Source organism: Ammospiza caudacuta, chromosome 5, assembly GCF_027887145.1.
Source record: "Ammospiza caudacuta isolate bAmmCau1 chromosome 5, bAmmCau1.pri, whole genome shotgun sequence".
NCBI lineage: Eukaryota > Metazoa > Chordata > Aves > Passeriformes > Passerellidae > Ammospiza > Ammospiza caudacuta.
Genome location: NC_080597.1, coordinates 74640024 through 74661854, shown reverse-complemented (window position 1 = coordinate 74661854; position 21831 = coordinate 74640024). Strand labels below are relative to the sequence as shown.

Genomic DNA, 21831 nt, shown 5'->3' with positions numbered 1-21831 from the left:
GACAGTTCTCCTTGAACTTCTGCACTGTGGCTCCACTCTCACTAGCAGCAGTCCAACCAAAACTGCTGCAACAGGAGTCCCTCCCACAGGCACACAGACCTCCCCAAACTGCCCTGGCCTGGGTCATCCTTCCATTGGGTGAAGTCCTCCCAGGACAGGCTGCTGCAGCAGGGGAGCATGGCCGCTCTCTTCACCAGGTCTCCCAGTGGATCCCAGCAACCACATACTCCAGTGTAGGCAGCTCTGAAATGGGCTGAAATGTGGGTGGATCTCGGGATTCCCCTATGGATCCCCATGGGCTGTGGGTGGATCTCTGCATTCCCCATTAATCCCCAGGGGATGCAGGGTAAATGCTTCTTCACCAAAATCACACCATGGCCTACAGAGGAATCTCTGCTCTGGTGCCCGGAGCTTCACCTTCCCCTCCTACTCCACTGACCTTGGTGTCTCCATGTTGTTTCCCTCACATGTTCTCAACTTATCTAACCTAAGGCTGCAATTCAAACTGCACACGCCACTTTGCTTTGATTTTCCACTTAAATATGTTATTGCAGATATTTTACCAACATCTCTAACTGGCCCAGCTGTGGCCACCAGCATGTCCATCTTCAGAGCCATCAGGGACTGAATCTGCCAGACATGGTGGAAGCTTCCTGCAGCTTCTCACAGAAGCCACCTTGGTGGCCCTTCTGCTACAAAAATCCAGTCTGTGCAAAACCAACACAACAACCCCATCAGTTCTAATCAGTGCTGGGTCACTGGGGAGGTGCCAGATGCCTGGAGTTTGGCCATTGTGACACCCATCCACAAGAAGGGCTGGAAGGAGAATCTGGGGAACTAGAGGTGTGTCCACCTGACCTTGCATCCCAGAAGGGTTTTGGAGCAGATTGTCCTGAGTGTTGACAGGGCACATCCAGGAGAAACAAGGCATCAGTTCCAGCCAGCAGGGCTTTAGGAAAGGCAGGTCCTGCCTAGGGAACCGGATCTCCTTGGATGACCAGATGACTGGCCCAGCGGATGAGGGGGGTGGCTGTGGAAGTGTCCACCTGGACTTCACCAAAGCCTCTGGCACAGTCTCCCACAGCATTCACCTGGAAAAGATGTCAGCCCAGGCCTTGGAGAGGTGCTCTCCTGGCTGCCTCAGGAGCTGCCTGCATGTCCAGGCCCAGAGAGCCTTGGTGACAGTGCCACATCCAGCTGGTGTCCGGCCACAAGCGCTGTCCCCAGGGACCAGTGTGGGGCCTGGTCCTGTTGAAGATCTTTCCTGATGATCTGGATGAGGGGATGCAGGGAACTCTCAGCAAGATCACAGATGGTGCCAAGTTTGGAGGGAGACTCAGCTGCTGGAGGGCAGGAAGGCTCTGCAGAGGGATCTGCACAGGCTGGATCCACGGGCCGAGGCCACCTCTGCAGGCCGTGCAGAGCAAGGCCATGGAGCTGCTGAAGGCCCTGCAGGGAAAGGCCTGTGAGGAGCAGCTGAGGCAGCTGGGGTTCTTTAGCCCAGACATGGGGGCTCTGAGAGATCATTTCTCTCCCCAGCTCCCTGAAAAGGGGCTGTAGCCAGCTGAGGATCTGCATTTTCTGCTGGACAACCAGCGAGACAGTGAGAGGGCAAGGCCTCGACCTGCACCAGCGGAGATTCTTGTGGTGCATCAGGAGGAATTTCTTCACATAAAGGGTGATTCAACATTGGAATGGACTGCCTGAAGATGTGGTGGAATCCCAGTTCCTGGAGCCTGGATGTGGCACTCAGTGCCATGGTCCACTTGACCAGGATGTGATTGTTCCAAAGTTGGACTCCACGACGCCAGAGGCCTTTTCCAACAGAAATAATTCTGTGCTTCTGCCAGGGAGCCAGCTTGGAGCTGAGAGCAGGGCTGTCCCAGCTCCACAAGCATGCTGCCAGGCACCTTTCAGCTGGCATTGCCTCTGCTTTCTGCTGAGCCTGCTGTGAATGGGCAATAGGGATGGAGCCCTTTGCTGAGCCCAGAGCTGCTCCATGCCCACGGTGGGGTGGGAAGGACCTGAGTTCCCTGGGAAGGTGCAGCTGCACTGCCATGGCAGGGTAATTTTGCAGTTTGCTCTGTGTCTGTCCATCTTTGGGGAGAGCTCTGGGCTCCAGTGTGGCACAGGGATTTTTGTCACTTTGGAAAAACGATTTTTGCTGGGAATTGTGAGGAGACATCATGACCTCAGGCCACTTCTCTGCTCAGGGTTGGTTCAGTCAGCTGGCTAAGTCCATTTCCAGTAACACCAATGGTTCACATTCTGTGGACAGTACATGTTGTCATGTGCTGTGCCAAAAGAGAAGGAAAGAGGAGAATCAAGACAGTGATATATTCTAAACTTTGCTTGAGAGAGCAGTTAAGCAAAGATCCTTTAGTCCATCCAAGAAACAAACTTCCCTGTTTGGCAACTTTTATGAGGTTATATTGTAAAACTACAGCTCTGATTTCTGAGGAACAGCTTATGTGCTGTATATCCGGGTGGCTTTCTGTTTACACTCCCTGCAATGAGGTCCTCGCTTCCTGTACCCGGGCAAAATGTTCGTTTCTGATGGGCAGCAGCACTTTGGCACAGGAATATCAGCCAAGAACCCCTGGGGGTCAGGTCAGGAGGTGTTCTGGAATGCTGCTGCCCAAGTGCTGTGCCCCACACCTGAAGATGCTGCAGAGAACATTGTGGACAATCTGCTCTAGCTGATCCTGCTGCAGCCTGGAGGCTGGCCTAGAAGATCTTTAGAATTCCCTCCAAAACACAACAATTCAGTGATTCTGTGATCCTGGCACATGCTTTTGTTTGCTTGCTTTTGAAACTGCACCTTGAGAGCAGCAGCTGTTGTATCAGACAGGCAGGCTTTGGCATCAGATCCATAGAGAGCCTGGAGCAGCCAAAGCTGAATTCCTGTGCTGCACTCCTTGGACACCTTCATGCTCTGCTCTGCTTCTGAAGCTTTTCTGCAGATTGATGGCAAACTGATTTGGGGAAATGTATTCAATGGTTGTCACAGATGAATGTGTGCCCCATCATGGAGTTTGCAAGAGCTTACAATAAAAGGGATTTGCTGCAGTGCTGGATTGCAATGCCACTTCTTCTATAAACCACGACCTGCTTCCCCACTGAAATTTCTACACCCACCAGTAAAGTCACAGTGCCCAGAGCATCCTTGTGCAGGACATTGGGTGTGCAAAGGCAATCAGAGGATGCCATAATACCCACACAAGTGTCAGCATCAGGCAGCAGTTATTCTCCTGTGAATGGCATGAACCAAGTGTGCCAGGGTGCCAACAGCTCTTACAAGATACCTCCATTGATCCAGGAACAAGACTCCCAACTTTCATATCCCAAACTTTGATGATCCTTTGGAGGTGGGGGCTCTGCATGAAAGAGTTCAATGGGTTCTTTGATTTCAGGACTGTCCCAGTTTTCAGCAATGTCCCACTTTTCCCCTGGGAGTGGTTTTACACTTGGTCAGGCATCAGTGTGGAGCTGGGGGACACTTTGGGGTTTATGGGGGACGCCTTGATGGTTTATGTCCCCATCTAATGATGTGACCGCTGTTGGGCCCTGCTTTGTTCTGTCAGTTGGGCCTCATCAGAAAGGAGGAATTTGCCCCACCTCCACTTGATCTGCCTTTTCATGGCCTTCTCCCTCATTCTGGCTAAACCCCACTTTGTTTAAGATATCAGTCCCAGGTTAACAGAGACAAAAGAAACCACAGGACACAACCAGCATGTTTAAATAAACTTTGGTCTAACACACTTCGGGATATTTGTGGTTGTAACAAAGAACTCGTCATTCTGTTATTCCTGGACTTTTGGAAACAGAAGACAATTTGTCCATTTTAGTTTGAGTGAATGAATGGTCATTGAATGACAGAATATTTTGGCTTGGAAAGGACCTTAATGACCAGCCTACATCCGTGCTCTCCCATAGGCAGGGACACCTTCCAGTATCTCAGGTTCCTCCAAGCCACAGCCAGCCTGGCCATGGACACTTGCAGTCATGGGGCAGTCTCAGCTTCTGTGGGCAACCTGTGCTGGGGCTTCACCACCCCACAGTAACAAATATCTTCTTAATATCCTTTCTAAACCCACACTCCTTCCATTTCAAGCCCTTTCTTCTTGTCCCAATGCTGTGGTTTAACCCCAGCCAGCAGCCACGTCCCACGCAGCCGCTCCCTCCCTCCCTGACCACCAGGATCAGGGAGAGAACTGGAAGGGGAAAAGCTGGAAAACTCCTGGGTGGAGATAGAGACAGTTTAACAGGGAAAGCAAAGGCTGTGCACACAAGCAAGGAACATCAAGGAATTCCTTCACCATTTCCCATGGATAGAAAGGTGTTCAGCCACCTCCAGGAGAGCAGGGCCCCATCCCACCTAACAGCTACAAGGGAAGACAAAACCCATCATTTCAAGTGCCCCCTCCTTCCTCCTCCTTCTCCTGATGTTATATCCTCAGCATGATGTGTCATGGTCTGGAATATCCCCCTGGTCAGTTGGGCTCACCTGTCCTGGCTGTGTCTCCTCCCAAACTCCCAGGTACCCTCAGCCTCCTCGCCAGTCTGGCAGTACAAAAAGCACAAAATGCCTTGCCTCTGTGAAAATTCTGCCCAGCAATAACAGAAACATCTCTGCGTTATCAACTCTGTGCTCAGCAGAACTCCAAAACACAGCCCCACACCCGCCACTGTCAAGAAAATTAACTCTGAACCCAGCACACCTGTCAGCTCCAAGCCCTTGTGCAAAGTCTGTCTCCAGCTCTCCTGTAGACTCCTCAAGTACTGGCAGGTGCTCTGAGGTATCCCCAGAGCCTTCTCCTTCCCAGGCTGCTGGGATGGAGCTGTCACACAGCCATGGCAATGAGGCAAGAGAATATTTATAGCCTGGCCATGGCAATAATGTTCAAGGGGGCGGCAGAAGGACAGACTGTGAATATCTGAGTGTATCAGAGTCAGGCCAGTCCATCCAGTGTCAGCAGAGCTGTTCTGTTGGGAGCAGAAACACGTGTAGGTGCTGGAGCAGCAGCAGCTGCAGCTGGTGGGATTGATGAAAGGATCAAGGAACCCACCAGACCCTGTTAGCTGATCCTGACATACCATGCTGCAAGGCAGTAAATTTGGGAGAAATTCTGAGGAAACTAAAACAATGTCAACACCTTTCAGAGTGGGTGTGAACAAACTCCCTTAATAAAAATAGAAAATTTGTCTTTTCTGTGGAATTAACTGTTTACAAAAAAGGGCAACTTTATGACTGGGTGTACAGTTAACTGATCCTGACATACCATGCTGCAAGGTAGCAATTTCGGGTGAAATTCTGGGGAAACTATAACAAACAACAGTCAGCACATTTCAGGGTGTATGTGAAAATATCCTCTGAATAAAAATAGAAAAATTCTCTATTCTGTAGAATTCCTTGTTTATAACAATGGGGCAAATTTTTGAAAGGGTATATATTGCAGGTGCACTGCTGAGGATTCAAACACTCCTTTCTCCTGGGAGAAGACAGAAGGAACAGTTCAGCTGCCTGTTCTGAGACTCTGCACCGAGGTAAGCTCTTTCTCCCTCCTCACCATTGATTCCAATATTAAAAATCTCTCCTGACTTTCTGAAAAAAATATCTACATGGACAAAGGCTAGGCTGGAGCTGCTGAGCTCCAAGGAGGAATCAGAGCTTATGCATGCACTGAATTTTGCAGGACTTTGTTGTTTTCTGTCAGTCAGGAGGGTACAGACAGAAGGAATGATTTGGGAAAAAATTCAAGCAGGCTTGCCTAAAAATTAATATCAAACTGCAGAATAAGAAGGAAGGGGGAGATTATTGAGTATTAAAACTCCACCCATGACCTTGTAAAAAACCTCGGGACAAACACAGGTGTGGTCTAAATTCCCAGGAAAATTTACTCAAAAACCTTCTTGCGAAATCCAACACCTGTCACTTCCTGGAGAGCATATAAACCCAGAGAGTGTGAGACTGCAGCAGAGGCATTTGAGACTCCTCTGCACTTTTGGGCTGCGAGCAGAATCCTGTGCTGCTCCTTCTCACGGTAGGTTCTTTTCTATGAATCTGTTATATTACATATTACCTTATTTAGATCTCTTTCAGTCTCATGGGGTGGGTCATGCAGAAGGACTTTTCAGACCCTTCTCTGCTTGATTTGGGGCAGCTTTGGGCATGCTCTGCAGAGTACTGTAAAACTTCCCAACTTGTAGTTGCAGTTCTCAGTTTGCAGCTCTTTGGTCACCACATTCCCGATCCAGGGCTGGAAAAGAGAAAAAGGACCAGATATCCTGGGTCAGAGCAGGGCTATGTGCAGCTCAGCATCCTGAATCCAGTGGAAAGGGAGAGATGATGGCAGGGAAAAGAAGAAGACAAGGGCAAATGTGCAAGGTGACTTGTCAAGCCTTCAGCAGTGCTGAGCTCAGCCCCTGGCCAGCCCAAGGTGGGTTTGTGCTTGAGAGGCTGTGGCAGTTTTGTGTGCCAGGAACCCTTTGAGCTGCCTGTCCCAGCTGCCTTATCCCAAATGCTGATGATATTAAATCTGTCCAATGAGTGTCTGCCAATGCAAATGGAAGCATCCCTGCTCTCCCAAACCTATGCTGCCTCTGAAGGGAGACAAAGCCACTTGCTTGCTTGCCAGCATGCCAAGGTACTTTCAGCAGGTTTCTCATACAGGAATGAACTTACTGACTGCTGAAAATCATGTCAGCACTGAGAAAGACAAAACAGGACAGGTGGCTGTCCAAGAAATTCCTGCAATGCTGCCTTTGACTGTCCAGGGAAATAATCAGCAAAGCTGAAGATGGGCATCAGCAGGAATCCCAATCAACCCGGGCAAGAGCTGCCCCTCAGGGCTTGCATTACAGCACCCACTGTGCTGATAAGATAGAGATGTTATCCCTCATGCTTGCTGCTGCCATCTGCTTGGCCCCTTCATTTGCACCCTCCATGTGCCTGCAAGTTCAGAGTCTGGGGTTGGATAACATGGAAATGCAAGGTGAGCAGCAGGACACGCATGGCCCCATGTCAGCTGAGAGGCAGGAGCCCAGGTGGATGATTTGGGGTTCAGTATTGGGTCTGACTGGAAGAGCTGAGTGTCTGTGTGAACCTGGATGGGGCCAGAGAGCTGTAGGCAGTGCAGCATTGCTGTTCTTTGCCTGCCCAATGGCCCATGAGATTAAAGCCCAGCTGAGCATGGCAGGAGGCTGAGCAGAGTCCGTGCCCAGCTGCAGGTGTGTGCTGTGGGAAGGTGCTGAGAGCAGGAGGGAGGTGGGCAAAGGTGACCTTGTCCCAGGGCTGTGCCTCAGTTGCAAGATCCCTTTGCTGTGAGAGCTGATTGCAGTCCTGGTGGGTTTGGCTCCTTCCTCCTACAGGCTGAGTGCTCCCACTGCTGACTCTGCTGGGCACCTAAACCCTGTTTTTGGTTTCAGCCTTGTCATCCTTGTGATTTTTCCATATGCAGGAGGACAGAAATCACTCCTTTCCTGGTCTCTCACAATCCCCTGCTCTGCCATCTCTGTCCCCCTGCACCAAATGGCTCCAGGCCATGACCTGCTCTCTCCAAGCTGAGTGTCCCTCTGCATTTGCCTTCCAGGGGAGCAAGAGCCCTTCACTGAAATCCTGCCACCATGCTGGGGCTGCTGCTGCTGCAGGTGTTGGCCAGCTGCCTCTGGCTGGGACACAGCGAGGTGGTGAATTCCTTTGATGATTGTGCTGGGTTCTTCTATGCGAGGATTCCCCCAAATGATGCCCTGAATCCAAAGAACCCAGCCCGGATCTGTCAGCGCTTCAACAACTCGTATCACTATGCCACCCTGTACGACAGAGACAGGAGAATTCCAGTGTACTCTGCTTACAAATATGAACCTGGATCTGACAAGAGACCTCCAGGGTACTGGCTTGTTGAGCCTCAGGTGAGTGTCCCTCTTATACACTTCACCCTCCAGCCACTCAGAGATGAGCTGCAGCATTTAAATTACCACTTCTATTTCGTACCACCCCTCTAAACACATGCAAATGGACACACTGGATGGGAATTTCTTCATTGAACTTCAAACACCCGCACCACATGATTCCTCTGGTGCATCTCAGACATGAGCAGGAGCATGAGATGAATCACATCCCAAAGGTGCCCAGCTCTCTGGCTTCACCTGACAGGAACAGCAAATCACATTACTTGGCATGACATGACAAAGTCAAATGCTTCCCCTCCCTGTGCCCTGCTCTGCTGGCTCACCAAGTGATGGGGAAAAGGCATCCAGGAGAGGCAAAACGTGAGGGACCAACAGTCCTGCTGGGATCTGATCCCCACTTTGCCCTGAGCTGTTCTGCATCCCTAGCAGAGCTTCTCTGCTCCCCGTGAAGAGTCAAACAGGCTTTGTGACTGGTGTGAGAGAAGTGAGGAGAAACTCAGAAGGGGTGAGATGGCCCAGGGACAAAGCCTCAGGGAAAAGGCACTGGAGATGAGAGGATCATGTTAACTGGGGAGGAATTTTTGGAGGGACATTTCTAGCAGTGAGATGTGAGGAGTGTAGCAAGCTGAATTGCTGCTAACATAGTCTAGGGTAAGGAAGCCTAAGAGGCCTTTGCATAAAATGCACAGATGTTTTATTCAGCCAAGTGGGCTGATGTTCAGGTCCCACACATATAGTGTGAAAATTTTGGTCTGCCAAGGGGCCTGGGGGTCAGCTTGGCCTCAGGGCAGTGGAAAGATGAGGTCAATTAGGGAATAGGGAGATGTGGCTGAGGGGCATAGGAAGCAACATAGGAACAGGGGAAGGAGCCCACAGGGTCTAACAGCTTTTTGGGGAAAGTTTCTTGTGTCTCTCTAAACCAGGGAATGGCCCCTCAGGGTCTTCACAGAGGAGCATCAGTGTTGGTCCAGTCACAAGGGTGGGATCTCCACCTATGGGCAGTGACCCCTGAGCACCTTTGGCTCAGGCTTGGTCCAGAAGGATCCAGCAGACAGATAGAACTCCACAAGCTCTAGAGCCTTCCCAAATGTCCTTCAGACAAACCTCAGGAGAACAGGCCAGGCCATTGCAGAAGAGAAAAAGAAGCAATTCCTGTCATTGGTAAGGACAGAGTAGCAGGACAGCTACGGGGGAAGGTGAGCCAGAGGGGGAAACCACATGCCCTACTCCAAAGGAAGGCTAAATATGTTTGCCTAAAGATGAACCAAAAGATGTTGAAGTTATGAAAAAAATAATAATTTCATTTGTTGCATAGGAACTCAAGCACCTAATCTGGTCTTGCACTACTGCAGCCTCCACGTTCTCTCTTTTTGAGGGATCATAGAATGGTTGGTGTTGGAAGGAACCTTAAAGACCATCTCAGTCCAACTCCCCTGCATGGGCCAGGCCACTTGCTGTTAGACCATGTCCTGGTTCAGGGCATATTTTGGAGAGAACCCCCAAAGGGGCTCCTCTGGGAAAGCCGATTCAATTGGCCCCTCCCACAACCTGTCCGGGAGAAAATAGCTCCTTGGAGAAAAGTGGAAAAAAACCTGTTTATTAAACAATAAAACTTAAACGATATTAAACAATGAAATGGCTTGCTGCCCCAAAAAAGGTGACAAACTCAGAAAAGTCCCTCCCCGTGTTGCAGTTCAGCTCACTCAGGCTCTTAGCAGTCCCTCCTGTGCTGGGAAGGCCCGGCCCGGTGGGAGCTGCTGGTGTTCCTCTGGTGTTCAGTCCAGAGCAGGTTTGTAAAGGTCCAAAGAAAAAGCAAAAAAATCCACAGTCCAGGGAACTTCTTTGCCTCAGCTAGCTAAACTAACTAAAAGCAAAGGAGAGCTCTGTCCTGCTGTCTGTCTGTCCGCAGAGAGCACAGGCCAGGAGCAGGAATAGGGAGAAGTGAGTGCAGTGTCTGAAAACAAACTGCTGCTTCTTCTCTCCCCCCTTCACTCTCTGGAACAAGGCTTAAAGGTGCAAAACTTCTTATTCAGCATAAACAGAACAAGATGATTGGGGATAAAAGCATCATATAGTCAACCTAGGACAGAACAGCGTGCTCCAAGCCCTTTCCAACCTGGCATTTTCCTCCTGGACCTTCGACCCTGGACACCCAAAAAATCTTTGATATGATTTTAACTTTCTCCAGAGGCATTTTTGGAGTATTTCGTTTCCCAAGGATTCTTTTGAGATTAAAGGCGCCTCTCAAAGGCTGATCATTAGTAACCTATTTTCAGCAATGCTGCAGAAAATGCTCCCTGTCCCAGATCAGCTATGGGACACATTCCCAGCACTGCTGTAACAGATTCCATTCAAATTGAGATCTTTTTGCTTACTGAGCAAAACTGTTCATCCTTCAATGAACTGCAGCCCTCCCATGGATAGCTCAGCTCCAGGACTGATTTCCTGACACATCTCCCTGTGTATGGGGTTACAGGAGGCAACCTCTGGTGTTCCAGGACTGGGGTACACTTGTAGCAACTCCACATAAAATCACAGAATCACAGAATCACAGAATGACAGTGTGGTGTGAGGGGATCCAGGGAGAGCCCTGGGCAGATTTGGGCTGTGGAGACAGGAGGAAAGGGAAGCAGATTTGGCAGGGGAGATGAAGTCCCACCAAAGTCACCTTTCAATCCTAGGAGTGGGAAATGCTCCTTGTCTCATGCATCCATCCATGCTCCCAGCACAGGCTGCAGGCAGGATCACAAAGGTCACAAGTCAAACTGAGAGCAGTCAAATTCTGAGCTGCTTGCTCTTTAAAGCTCTTGTATTCATGCAGGAGGGGCATGTGTATGATTTGTCTCAGATTCATACATTTTTCAACACTGAGATGACAAAAAATGGCATCTTGACCATCAGAGACTTCTGCTCCAGGGAAATCTTCTCCATTATTCCCATTCCCTATTCTAACACCACATTTCTTTCCCTGTGCAGCTTATAGGTAAAAATAATCTTAAAGAGATGACAAGCGAGATGACCCTCATAAATAATCACAAGTTCACCTTAGACCAAATCAAAGAGAGCCAGGCTGTTCTTGATGACTACAAAGGACTGAAGGGTTTGGACCGTGGCCATTTGAGCCCCAGTGGCCATCAGTGCGGTAAAGAGACCAAGATTGCTACCTTCACCCTCACCAACATAGTGCCCCAGGACAGCACTCTCAACACGGGTAAGTGGATGGCCTACGAGTGTAAAACAATGCCCCAAAAGACCCAGGGCTGTACAACCACCTACGTGATTACGGGTGCTGTGCCTGGGAACACCTACGTATCCAATAACAGGGTGAACAGACCCAGCCACATCTGGTCAGCTGCCTGCTGCCTGGAGAACAAAAAGCCCCTAAAAGCTTGGGGGGCCATCGCTGAGAACAGCAAGAATAAAGTAGAGCAGCTCAGCCTGGAGGATCTGGAGAAGAGGTTGAGCAATCTCTACGGTGGAAAGGTTACTCTGTTCAACAATGCCTGTTCCCAGAAATAGGCTTCACTTCCTCAATGGAAAAGGCTCGGTGGCTTTTCCCACATGTCACAGAATCACAGAATCACAGAATGGATTGGTTTGGATGGGACCTGAAAGCCTTAAAGATCATCTCACTCTCAGCTGCCTGCCATGGGCAGGGACACCTTCCACTACACCAGCTTGTTCCAAGCCCTCCCCAGCCTGGCCTTGAGCCCTTCCAGGGATGGGGCAGTCAAACAGCTCTGGGTAACTTTTACTCATACCACAGCCTGCTCACTGTAATTCACTTCTATATAATATCCCATCTAACCCTGCCCTCCATCAGTGTGAAACCATTCCCTCCTGTCCTCTCACTCCATACCCTTGTCCAAATACCCTCTCCAGCCCTCTTGGAGACCCTTGAGGTACTGCACTCTCAGCAGTCTATCCAGGCTGAACATCCCCAGCTCTCTCTCTCTCACTCCAGAGCAGACACACCCCAGCCCTTGGAGCACCTTCATGGCCTCCACTGGACTCCACTCCAACAGCTTTGGATCCTTCTTGTGCTGTGGGCCCAGAGCTGGAGGCAGCACTGCAGGTGGGGTCTGAGCAGAGCAGAGGAGAGGGGGACAAATGTCCTGGTCAGAGTCTGTGCTGCTTCCTTCTCTGGTGTGTTTCCAGCTCTGTCCCTCAGGGCACCTCCTGCTCTGCTCAAAGGCACAAAGATGTGGGCAGAGCCTCCAGCTGCTTTGCTTTGCTGCCCATGGCAGGAGAGAGCTCTGAGGAACGAGTCCTCTCCTCGTCAGCTGTCCCCAAGAGTGTGCAGCTGACTTGTCCCTCACCTCCTTGGCCAGGCTGAGGCACCAGGGCGCCTCAGGGTGCCCAGAGATCCTGTCTGGAGATCTCCATGTCTGGAGATCCCCAAAGCCCAACAATACATGATTGTGGACAACTTGCTCTAGCTGATCCTGCTGCAGCCTGGAGTGTGGACTAGAAGATCCTGAGAAGTCCCTCCAAAACACAACAATTCAGTGATTCTGTGATCCTGGCACATGCTTTTGTTTGCTTGCTTTGAAACTGCACCTTGAGAGCAGCAGCTGTTGTACCAGACAGGCAGGCTTTGGCGTCACATCCATAGAGAGCTTGGAGCAGCCAAAGCTGAATTCCTGTGCTGCACTCCTTGGACACCTTCATGCTCTGCTCTGCTTCTGAAGCTTTTCTGCAGATTGATGGGAAACTGATTTGGCGAAATGTATTCAATGCTTGTCAAAGATCAATGTGTGCCCCATCATGGAGTTTGCAAGAGCTTACAATAAAAGGGATTTGCTGCAGTGCTGGATTGCAGGGTCATGTTTCTATAAACCTCAAGTTACTTCTCAGTGAAATTTCTACTTCCACCAGTAAAGTCACAGTGCCCAGAGCATCCTTGCAGGACATTGGCTGTGAAATGCAATCAGAGGATGCCACAACACCTACACAAGTGTCAGCATCAGACACCAGTTATTCTCCTGTGAATGACATGAACCAAGTGTGCCAGGGTGCCAACAGCTCATGCAAGCTGTGTCACTTTCAGAGCTGCCAGCTTGGCATTGGATATCTCAGCCCAGGAGCTGTTGTTCTTCATTGTCCTGCTGGGTCTCACTGCTCAGGCAGAACCAACCTGTTTGGGGCTGCTCTAAAACACAGGTTCTGGTGGAGGTGCAGAGTGAGGCAGCCCCATGCAGGTGTCTCCAGGTGTGCTGGTGTCCCAGCTGTGACCGCAGCCAGCAGAGCTCCAGGCCTGCCTCAGCTGCATACAGAGCTGCACCCTGGGCCCCTGCAGCTGCCCTGAGCTTTGGAGAGCCCCACTGGGCTGGCTGATGTGCTGCAGCATCCTGGGCAACAGGCACCCCCAGCTGGGCCAGCAGCCAGAGGCCAGGCCCGTTCCACAGGGGCAGCTCTGGGGGCTCTGCACACCTGAGCACAGGCACCAGGTGCCAGGGCAGACATGGGGCATGGCCTGGCAGCACCATGGAGCTCTGCTCCTCGTGCCTCCAGCTGCCATGGCCACAGCAGGCAGAGCCCTGCCTTGTGTCAGTGGGGCTGCACACACCCCTGGGAGAAGATGTTGCTTTTAGGAGAGCAAAGTGAGCACATCACTCACTGCCTTTGCTGGACAGCTCCTGCCATGCCAGCTCCTCTGCCTGGATGGATTTTTTCTGCTGGGATCAAATGCTGACACAGCCCCTGCTGGGATGAAAGCATCAGAGTGATTTCAGGCTGAGGCCCCTCTGCAGACACCTCTGCTGTAGCTCAGGCTGAGGCTGCCTCTGACTTGCTCACACACCTCTGCACACTGGCTGGGGATTGGGACCACACTCATCCTCACCATTCCTCATGCCATGTCTCACTGCGCCCCCCTTCCAGGCTCTTGAGCCATTGGCTGCTTGAACAACTGTCGTGGTTTGACACTGGCCAAACACCAGGCACCCACAAAAGCTGCTCACCCAGCCTCCCCTGCAACAGCTGAAAAGAGGAGAGAATAAAAAAATCATGAGTTAAAAACTCAGTCTAAACATTCCCAAGAGCAGAACTTGTTCAGCTCAGAGATAGAAAGTGAGTTTATTACAGACACAATCAGAGGACAATAATGAGAAGTAAAATAGCCCTTTAAAAACACCTCTTCTTTCCTCAGCCCTTCCCTCCTTCCCACCAACAGCACAGGCAGACAGAGAGAGGGGGGCTTGGTCAGTTCATCACCCAAGGTTCTCTTCCAATGCTCAGGGAGAGGAGTCCCTCCCCTTCTGCACTGTGGGGTCCCTCCCATGGGAGACAGTTCTCCTTGAACTTCTGCACTGTGGCTCCACTCTCACTAGCAGCAGTCCAACCAAAACTGCTGCAACAGGAGTGCCTCCCACAGGCACACAGTCCTCCCCAAACTGCCCTGGAGTGGGTCATCCTTCCATTGGGTGAAGTCCTCCCAGGACAGGCTGCTGCAGCAGGGGAGCAGGGGACCGCTCTCTTCACCAGGTCTCCCAGTGGATCCCAGCAACCACATACTCCAGCGTGGGCAGCTCTGAAATGGGCTGTGGGTGCATCTCTGCATTCCCCATGGATCCCCTCGGGCTCTGGGTGGATCTCTGTATTCCCCATGGATCCCCATGGGCTGTGGGTGAATCTCTGCATTCCCCATTGATCTCCAGGGCATGCAGAGGAACTGCTGCTTCACCACAATCACACCATGGCCTACAGAGGAATCTCTGCTCTGGTGCCTTGAGCACCTCATCCCTTCCCCTCTCCACTGACCTTGTTGTCTCCATGTTGTTTCCCTCACATGTTCTCAACTCCTCCTAATCTAAGGCTGCAATTCAAACTGCACACGCCACTTTGCTTTGATTTTCCACATAAATATATTATTGCAGAGGTTTTACAAACATCTCTAACTGGCCCAGCTGTGGTCACCAGCATCTCCATCTTCAGAGCCACCAGGGACTGAATCTGCCAGACAAGGTGGAAGCTTCCTGCAGCTTCTCACAGAAGCCACCTTGGTGGCACTTCTGCTACAAAAATCCAGTCTGTGCAAAACCAACACACCAACCCCATCAGTTCTAATCAGTGCTGGGTCACTGGGGAGGTGCCAGATGCCTGGAGTTTGGCCATTGTGACACCCATCCACAAGAAGGGCTGGAAGGAGAATCTGGGGAACTAGAGGTGTGTCCACCTGACCTTGCATCCCAGAAGAGTTTTGGAGCAGATTGTCCTGAGTGTTGACAGGGCACATCCAGGAGAAACAAGGCATCAGTTCCAGCCAGCAGGGCTTTAGGAAAGGCAGGTCCTGCCTAGGGAACCGGATCTCCTTGGATGACCAGATGACCGGCCCAGCGGATGAGGGGGGTGGCTGTGGAAGTGTCCACCTGGACTTCACCAAAGCCTCTGGCACAGTCTCCCACAGCATTCACCTGGAAAAGATGTCAGCCCAGGCCTTGGAGAGGTGCTCTCCTGGCTGCCTCAGGAGCTGCCTGCATGTCCAGGCCCAGAGAGCCTTGGTGACAGTGCCACATCCAGCTGGTGTCCGGCCACAAGCGCTGTCCCCAGGGACCAGTGTGGGGCCTGGTCCTGTTGAAGATCTTTCCTGATGATCTGGATGAGGGGATGCAGGGAACTCTCAGCAAGATCACAGATGGTGCCAAGTTTGGAGGGAGACTCAGCTGCTGGAGGGCAGGAAGGCTCTGCAGAGGGATCTGCACAGGCTGGATCCACGGGCCGAGGCCACCTCTGCAGGCCGTGCAGAGCAAGGCCATGGAGCTGCTGAAGGCCCTGCAGGGAAAGGCCTGTGAGGAGCAGCTGAGGCAGCTGGGGTTCTTTAGCCCAGACATGGGGGCTCTGAGAGATCATTTCTCTCCCCAGCTCCCTGAAAAGGGGCTGTAGCCAGCTGAGGATCTGCATTTTCTGCTGGACAACCAGCGAGACAGTGAGAGGGCAAGGCCTCGACCTGCACCAGCGGAGATTCTTGTGGTGCATCAGGAGGAATTTCTTCACATAAAGGGTGATTCAACATTGGAATGGACTGCCTGAAGATGTGGTGGAATCCCAGTTCCTGGAGCCTGGATGTGGCACTCAGTGCCATGGTCCACTTGACCAGGATGTGATTGTTCCAAAGTTGGACTCCACGACGCCAGAGGCCTTTTCCAACAGAAATAATTCTGTGCTTCTGCCAGGGAGCCAGCTTGGAGCTGAGAGCAGGGCTGTCCCAGCTCCACAAGCATGCTGCCAGGCACCTTTCAGCTGGCATTGCCTCTGCTTTCTGCTGAGCCTGCTGTGAATGGGCAATAGGGATGGAGCCCTTTGCTGAGCCCAGAGCTGCTCCATGCCCACGGTGGGGTGGGAAGGACCTGAGTTCCCTGGGAAGGTGCAGCTGCACTGCCATGGCAGGGTAATTTTGCAGTTTGCTCTGTGTCTGTCCATCTTTGGGGAGAGCTCTGGGCTCCAGTGTGGCACAGGGATTTTTGTCACTTTGGAAAAACGATTTTTGCTGGGAATTGTGAGGAGACATCATGACCTCAGGCCACTTCTCTGCTCAGGGTTGGTTCAGTCAGCTGGCTAAGTCCATTTCCAGTAACACCAATGGTTCACATTCTGTGGACAGTACATGTTGTCATGTGCTGTGCCAAAAGAGAAGGAAAGAGGAGAATCAAGACAGTGATATATTCTAAACTTTGCTTGAGAGAGCAGTTAAGCAAAGATCCTTTAGTCCATCCAAGAAACAAACTTCCCTGTTTGGCAACTTTTATGAGGTTATATTGTAAAACTACAGCTCTGATTTCTGAGGAACAGCTTATGTGCTGTATATCCGGGTGGCTTTCTGTTTACACTCCCTGCAATGAGGTCCTCGCTTCCTGTACCCGGGCAAAATGTTCGTTTCTGATGGGCAGCAGCACTTTGGCACAGGAATATCAGCCAAGAACCCCTGGGGGTCAGGTCAGGAGGTGTTCTGGAATGCTGCTGCCCAAGTGCTGTGCCCCACACCTGAAGATGCTGCAGAGAACATTGTGGACAATCTGCTCTAGCTGATCCTGCTGCAGCCTGGAGGCTGGCCTAGAAGATCTTTAGAATTCCCTCCAAAACACAACAATTCAGTGATTCTGTGATCCTGGCACATGCTTTTGTTTGCTTGCTTTTGAAACTGCACCTTGAGAGCAGCAGCTGTTGTATCAGACAGGCAGGCTTTGGCATCAGATCCATAGAGAGCCTGGAGCAGCCAAAGCTGAATTCCTGTGCTGCACTCCTTGGACACCTTCATGCTCTGCTCTGCTTCTGAAGCTTTTCTGCAGATTGATGGCAAACTGATTTGGGGAAATGTATTCAATGGTTGTCACAGATGAATGTGTGCCCCATCATGGAGTTTGCAAGAGCTTACAATAAAAGGGATTTGCTGCAGTGCTGGATTGCAATGCCACTTCTTCTATAAACCACGACCTGCTTCCCCACTGAAATTTCTACACCCACCAGTAAAGTCACAGTGCCCAGAGCATCCTTGTGCAGGACATTGGGTGTGCAAAGGCAATCAGAGGATGCCATAATACCCACACAAGTGTCAGCATCAGGCAGCAGTTATTCTCCTGTGAATGGCATGAACCAAGTGTGCCAGGGTGCCAACAGCTCTTACAAGATACCTCCATTGATCCAGGAACAAGACTCCCAACTTTCATATCCCAAACTTTGATGATCCTTTGGAGGTGGGGGCTCTGCATGAAAGAGTTCAATGGGTTCTTTGATTTCAGGACTGTCCCAGTTTTCAGCAATGTCCCACTTTTCCCCTGGGAGTGGTTTTACACTTGGTCAGGCATCAGTGTGGAGCTGGGGGACACTTTGGGGTTTATGGGGGACGCCTTGATGGTTTATGTCCCCATCTAATGATGTGACCGCTGTTGGGCCCTGCTTTCTTCTGTCAGTTGGGCCTCATCAGAAAGGAGGAATTTGCCCCACCTCCACCAGATCTGCCTTTTCATGGCCTTCTCCCTCATTCTGGCTAAACCCCACTTTGTTTAAGATATCAGTCCCAGGTTAACAGAGACAAAAGAAACCACAGGACACAACCAGCATGTTTAAATAAACTTTGGTCTAACACACTTCGGGATATTTGTGGTTGTAACAAAGAACTCGTCATTCTGTTATTCCTGGACTTTTGGAAACAGAAGACAATTTGTCCATTTTAGTTTGAGTGAATGAATGGTCATTGAATGACAGAATATTTTGGCTTGGAAAGGACCTTAATGACCAGCCTACATCCATGCTCTCCCATAGGCAGGGACACCTTCCAGTATCTCAGGTTCCTCCAAGCCACAGCCAGCCTGGCCATGGACACTTGCAGTCATAGGGCAGTCTCAGCTTCTGTGGGCAACCTGTGCTGGGGCTTCACCACCCCACAGTAACAAATATCTTCTTAATATCCTTTCTAAACCCACACTCCTTCCATTTCAAGCCCTTTCTTCTTGTCCCAATGCTGTGGTTTAACCCCAGCCAGCAGCCACGTCCCACGCAGCCGCTCCCTCCCTCCCTGACCACCAGGATCAGGGAGAGAACTGGAAGGGGAAAAGCTGGAAAACTCCTGGGTGGAGATAGAGACAGTTTAACAGGGAAAGCAAAGGCTGTGCACACAAGCAAGGAACATCAAGGAATTCCTTCACCATTTCCCATGGATAGAAAGGTGTTCAGCCACCTCCAGGAGAGCAGGGCCCCATCCCACCTAACAGCTACAAGGGAAGACAAAACCCATCATTTCAAGTGCCCCCTCCTTCCTCCTCCTTCCCCTGATGTTATATCCTCAGCATGATGTGTCATGGTCTGGAATATCCCCCTGGTCAGTTGGGCTCACCTGTCCTGGCTGTGTCTCCTCCCAAACTCCCAGGTACCCTCAGCCTCCTCGCCAGTCTGGCAGTACAAAAAGCACAAAATGCCTTGCCTCTGTGAAAATTCTGCCCAGCAATAACAGAAACATCTCTGCGTTATCAACTCTGTGCTCAGCAGAACTCCAAAACACAGCCCCACACCCGCCACTGTCAAGAAAATTAACTCTGAACCCAGCACACCTGTCAGCTCCAAGCCCTTGTGCAAAGTCTGTCTCCAGCTCTCCTGTAGACTCCTCAAGTACTGGCAGGTGCTCTGAGGTATCCCCAGAGCCTTCTCCTTCCCAGGCTGCTGGGATGGAGCTGTCACACAGCCCTGGCAATGAGGCAAGAGAATATTTATAGCCTGGCCATGGCAATAATGTTCAAGGGGGCGGCAGAAGACAGACTGTGAATATCTGAGTGTATCAGAGTCAGGCCAGTCCATCCAGTGTCAGCAGAGCTGTTCTGTTGGGAGCAGAAACACGTGTAGGTGCTGGAGCAGCAGCAGCTGCAGCTGGTGGGATTGATGAAAGGATCAAGGAACCCACCAGACCCTGTTAGCTGATCCTGACATACCATGCTGCAAGGCAGTAAATTTGGGAGAAATTCTGAGGAAACTAAAACAATGTCAACACCTTTCAGAGTGGGTGTGAACAAACTCCCTTAATAAAAATAGAAAATTTGTCTTTTCTGTGGAATTAACTGTTTACAAAAAAGGGCAACTTTATGACTGGGTGTACAGTTAACTGATCCTGACATACCATGCTGCAAGGTAGCAATTTTGGGTGAAATTCTGGGGAAACTATAACAAACAACAGTCAGCACATTTCAGGGTGTATGTGAAAATGTCCTCTGAATAAAAATAGAAAAATTCTCTATTCTGTAGAATTCCTTGTTTATAACAATGGGGCAAATTTTTGAAAGGGTATATATTGCAGGTGCACTGCTGAGGATTCAAACACTCCTTTCTCCTGGGAGAAGACAGAAGGAACAGTTCAGCTGCCTGTTCTGAGACTCTGCACCGAGGTAAGCTCTTTCTCCCTCCTCACCATTGATTCCAATATTAAAAATCTCTCCTGACTTTCTGAAAAAAATATCTACATGGACAAAGGCTAGGCTGGAGCTGCTGAGCTCCAAGGAGGAATCAGAGCTTATGCATGCACTGAATTTTGCAGGACTTTGTTGTTTTCTGTCAGTCAGGAGGGTACAGACAGAAGGAATGATTTGGGAAAAAATTCAAGCAGGCTTGCCTAAAAATTAATATCAAACTGCAGAATAAGAAGGAAGGGGGAGATTATTGAGTATTAAAACTCCACCCATGACCTTGTAAAAAACCTCGGGACAAACACAGGTGTGGTCTAAATTCCCAGGAAAATTTACTCAAAAACCTTCTTGCGAAATCCAACACCTGTCACTTCCTGGAGAGCATATAAACCCAGAGAGTGTGAGACTGCAGCAGAGGCATTTGAGACTCCTCTGCACTTTTGGGCTGCGAGCAGAATCCTGTGCTGCTCCTTCTCACGGTAGGTTCTTTTCTATGAATCTGTTATATTACATATTACCTTATTTAGATCTCTTTCAGTCTCATGGGGTGGGTCATGCAGAAGGACTTTTCAGACCCTTCTCTGCTTGATTTGGGGCAGCTTTGGGCATGCTCTGCAGAGTACTGTAAAACTTCCCAACTTGTAGTTGCAGTTCTCAGTTTGCAGCTCTTTGGTCACCACATTCCCGATCCAGGGCTGGAAAAGAGAAAAAGGACCAGATATCCTGGGTCAGAGCAGGGCTATGTGCAGCTCAGCATCCTGAATCCAGTGGAAAGGGAGAGATGATGGCAGGGAAAAGAAGAAGACAAGGGCAAATGTGCAAGGTGACTTGTCAAGCCTTCAGCAGTGCTGAGCTCAGCCCCTGGCCAGCCCAAGGTGGGCTTTGTGCTTGAGAGGCTGTGGCAGTTTTGTGTGCCAGGAACCCTTTGAACTGCCTGTCCCTGCTGCCTTATCCCAAATGCTGATGATATTAAATCTGTCCAATGAGTGTCTGCCAATGCAAATGGAAGCATCCCTGCTCTCCCAAACCTATGCTGCCTCTGAAGGGAGACAAAGCCACTTGCTTGCTTGCCAGCATGCCAAGGTACTTTCAGCAGGTTTCTCATACAGGAATGAACTTACTGACTGCTGAAAATCCCATCAGCACTGAGAAAGACAAAACAGGACAGGTGGCTGTCCAAGAAATTCCTGCAATGCTGCCTTTGACTGTCCAGGGAAATAATCAGCAAAGCTGAAGATGGGCATCAGCAGGAATCCCAATCAACCCGGGCAAGAGCTGCCCCTCAGGGCTTGCATTACAGCACCCACTGTGCTGATAAGATAGAGATGTTATCCCTCATGCTTGCTGCTGCCATCTGCTTGGCCCCTTCATTTGCACCCTCCATGTGCCTGCAAGTTCAGAGTCTGGGGTTGGATAACATGGAAATGCAAGGTGAGCAGCAGGACACGCATGGCCCCATGTCAGCTGAGAGGCAGGAGCCCAGGTGGATGATTTGGGGTTCAGTATTGGGTCTGACTGGAAGAGCTGAGTGTCTGTGTGAACCTGGATGGGGCCAGAGAGCTGTAGGCAGTGCAGCATTGCTGTTCTTTGCCTGCCCAATGGCCCATGAGATTAAAGCCCAGCTGAGCATGGCAGGAGGCTGAGCAGAGTCCGTGCCCAGCTGCAGGTGTGTGCTGTGGGAAGGTGCTGAGAGCAGGAGGGAGGTGGGCAAAGGTGACCTTGTCCCAGGGCTGTGCCTCAGTTGCAAGATCCCTTTGCTGTGAGAGCTGATTGCAGTCCTGGTGGGTTTGGCTCCTTCCTCCTACAGGCTGAGTGCTCCCACTGCTGACTCTGCTGGGCACCTAAACCCTGTTTTTGGTTTCAGCCTTGTCATCCTTGTGATTTTTCCATATGCAGGAGGACAGAAATCACTCCTTTCCTGGTCTCTCACAATCCCCTGCTCTGCCATCTCTGTCCCCTTGCACCAAATGGCTCCAGGCCATGACCTGCTCTCTCCAAGCTGAGTGTCCCTCTGCATTTGCCTTCCAGGGGA

General features: G+C 50.7%; 1 protein-coding gene across 1 annotated transcript; it reads left to right on the top strand.

Annotated features, from left to right (window-relative positions):
- Positions 1 to 5431: 5431 nt before the first annotated feature.
- LOC131557526 (endonuclease domain-containing 1 protein-like) lies at positions 5432 to 12719 on the top strand. The gene is made up of 3 exons (XM_058804829.1): positions 5432 to 5547; positions 7593 to 7911; positions 10888 to 12719. The coding sequence occupies exons 2-3, from the start codon at positions 7627 to 7629 to the stop codon at positions 11428 to 11430; spliced, it is 828 nt and encodes a 275-aa protein (XP_058660812.1). The 5' UTR covers positions 5432 to 5547; positions 7593 to 7626; the 3' UTR covers positions 11431 to 12719.
- Positions 12720 to 21831: the final 9112 nt, after the last annotated feature.

Coding starts and splice junctions, on each gene's coding strand:
- LOC131557526 (XM_058804829.1), top strand. CDS start 7,627: ATGCTGGGGCTGCTGCTGCTGCAGGTGTTGGCCAGCTGCCTCTGGCTG. Junction 7,912..10,887: donor ACTGGCTTGTTGAGCCTCAG/GTGAGTGTCCCT, acceptor TTCCCTGTGCAG/CTTATAGGTAAAAATAATCT.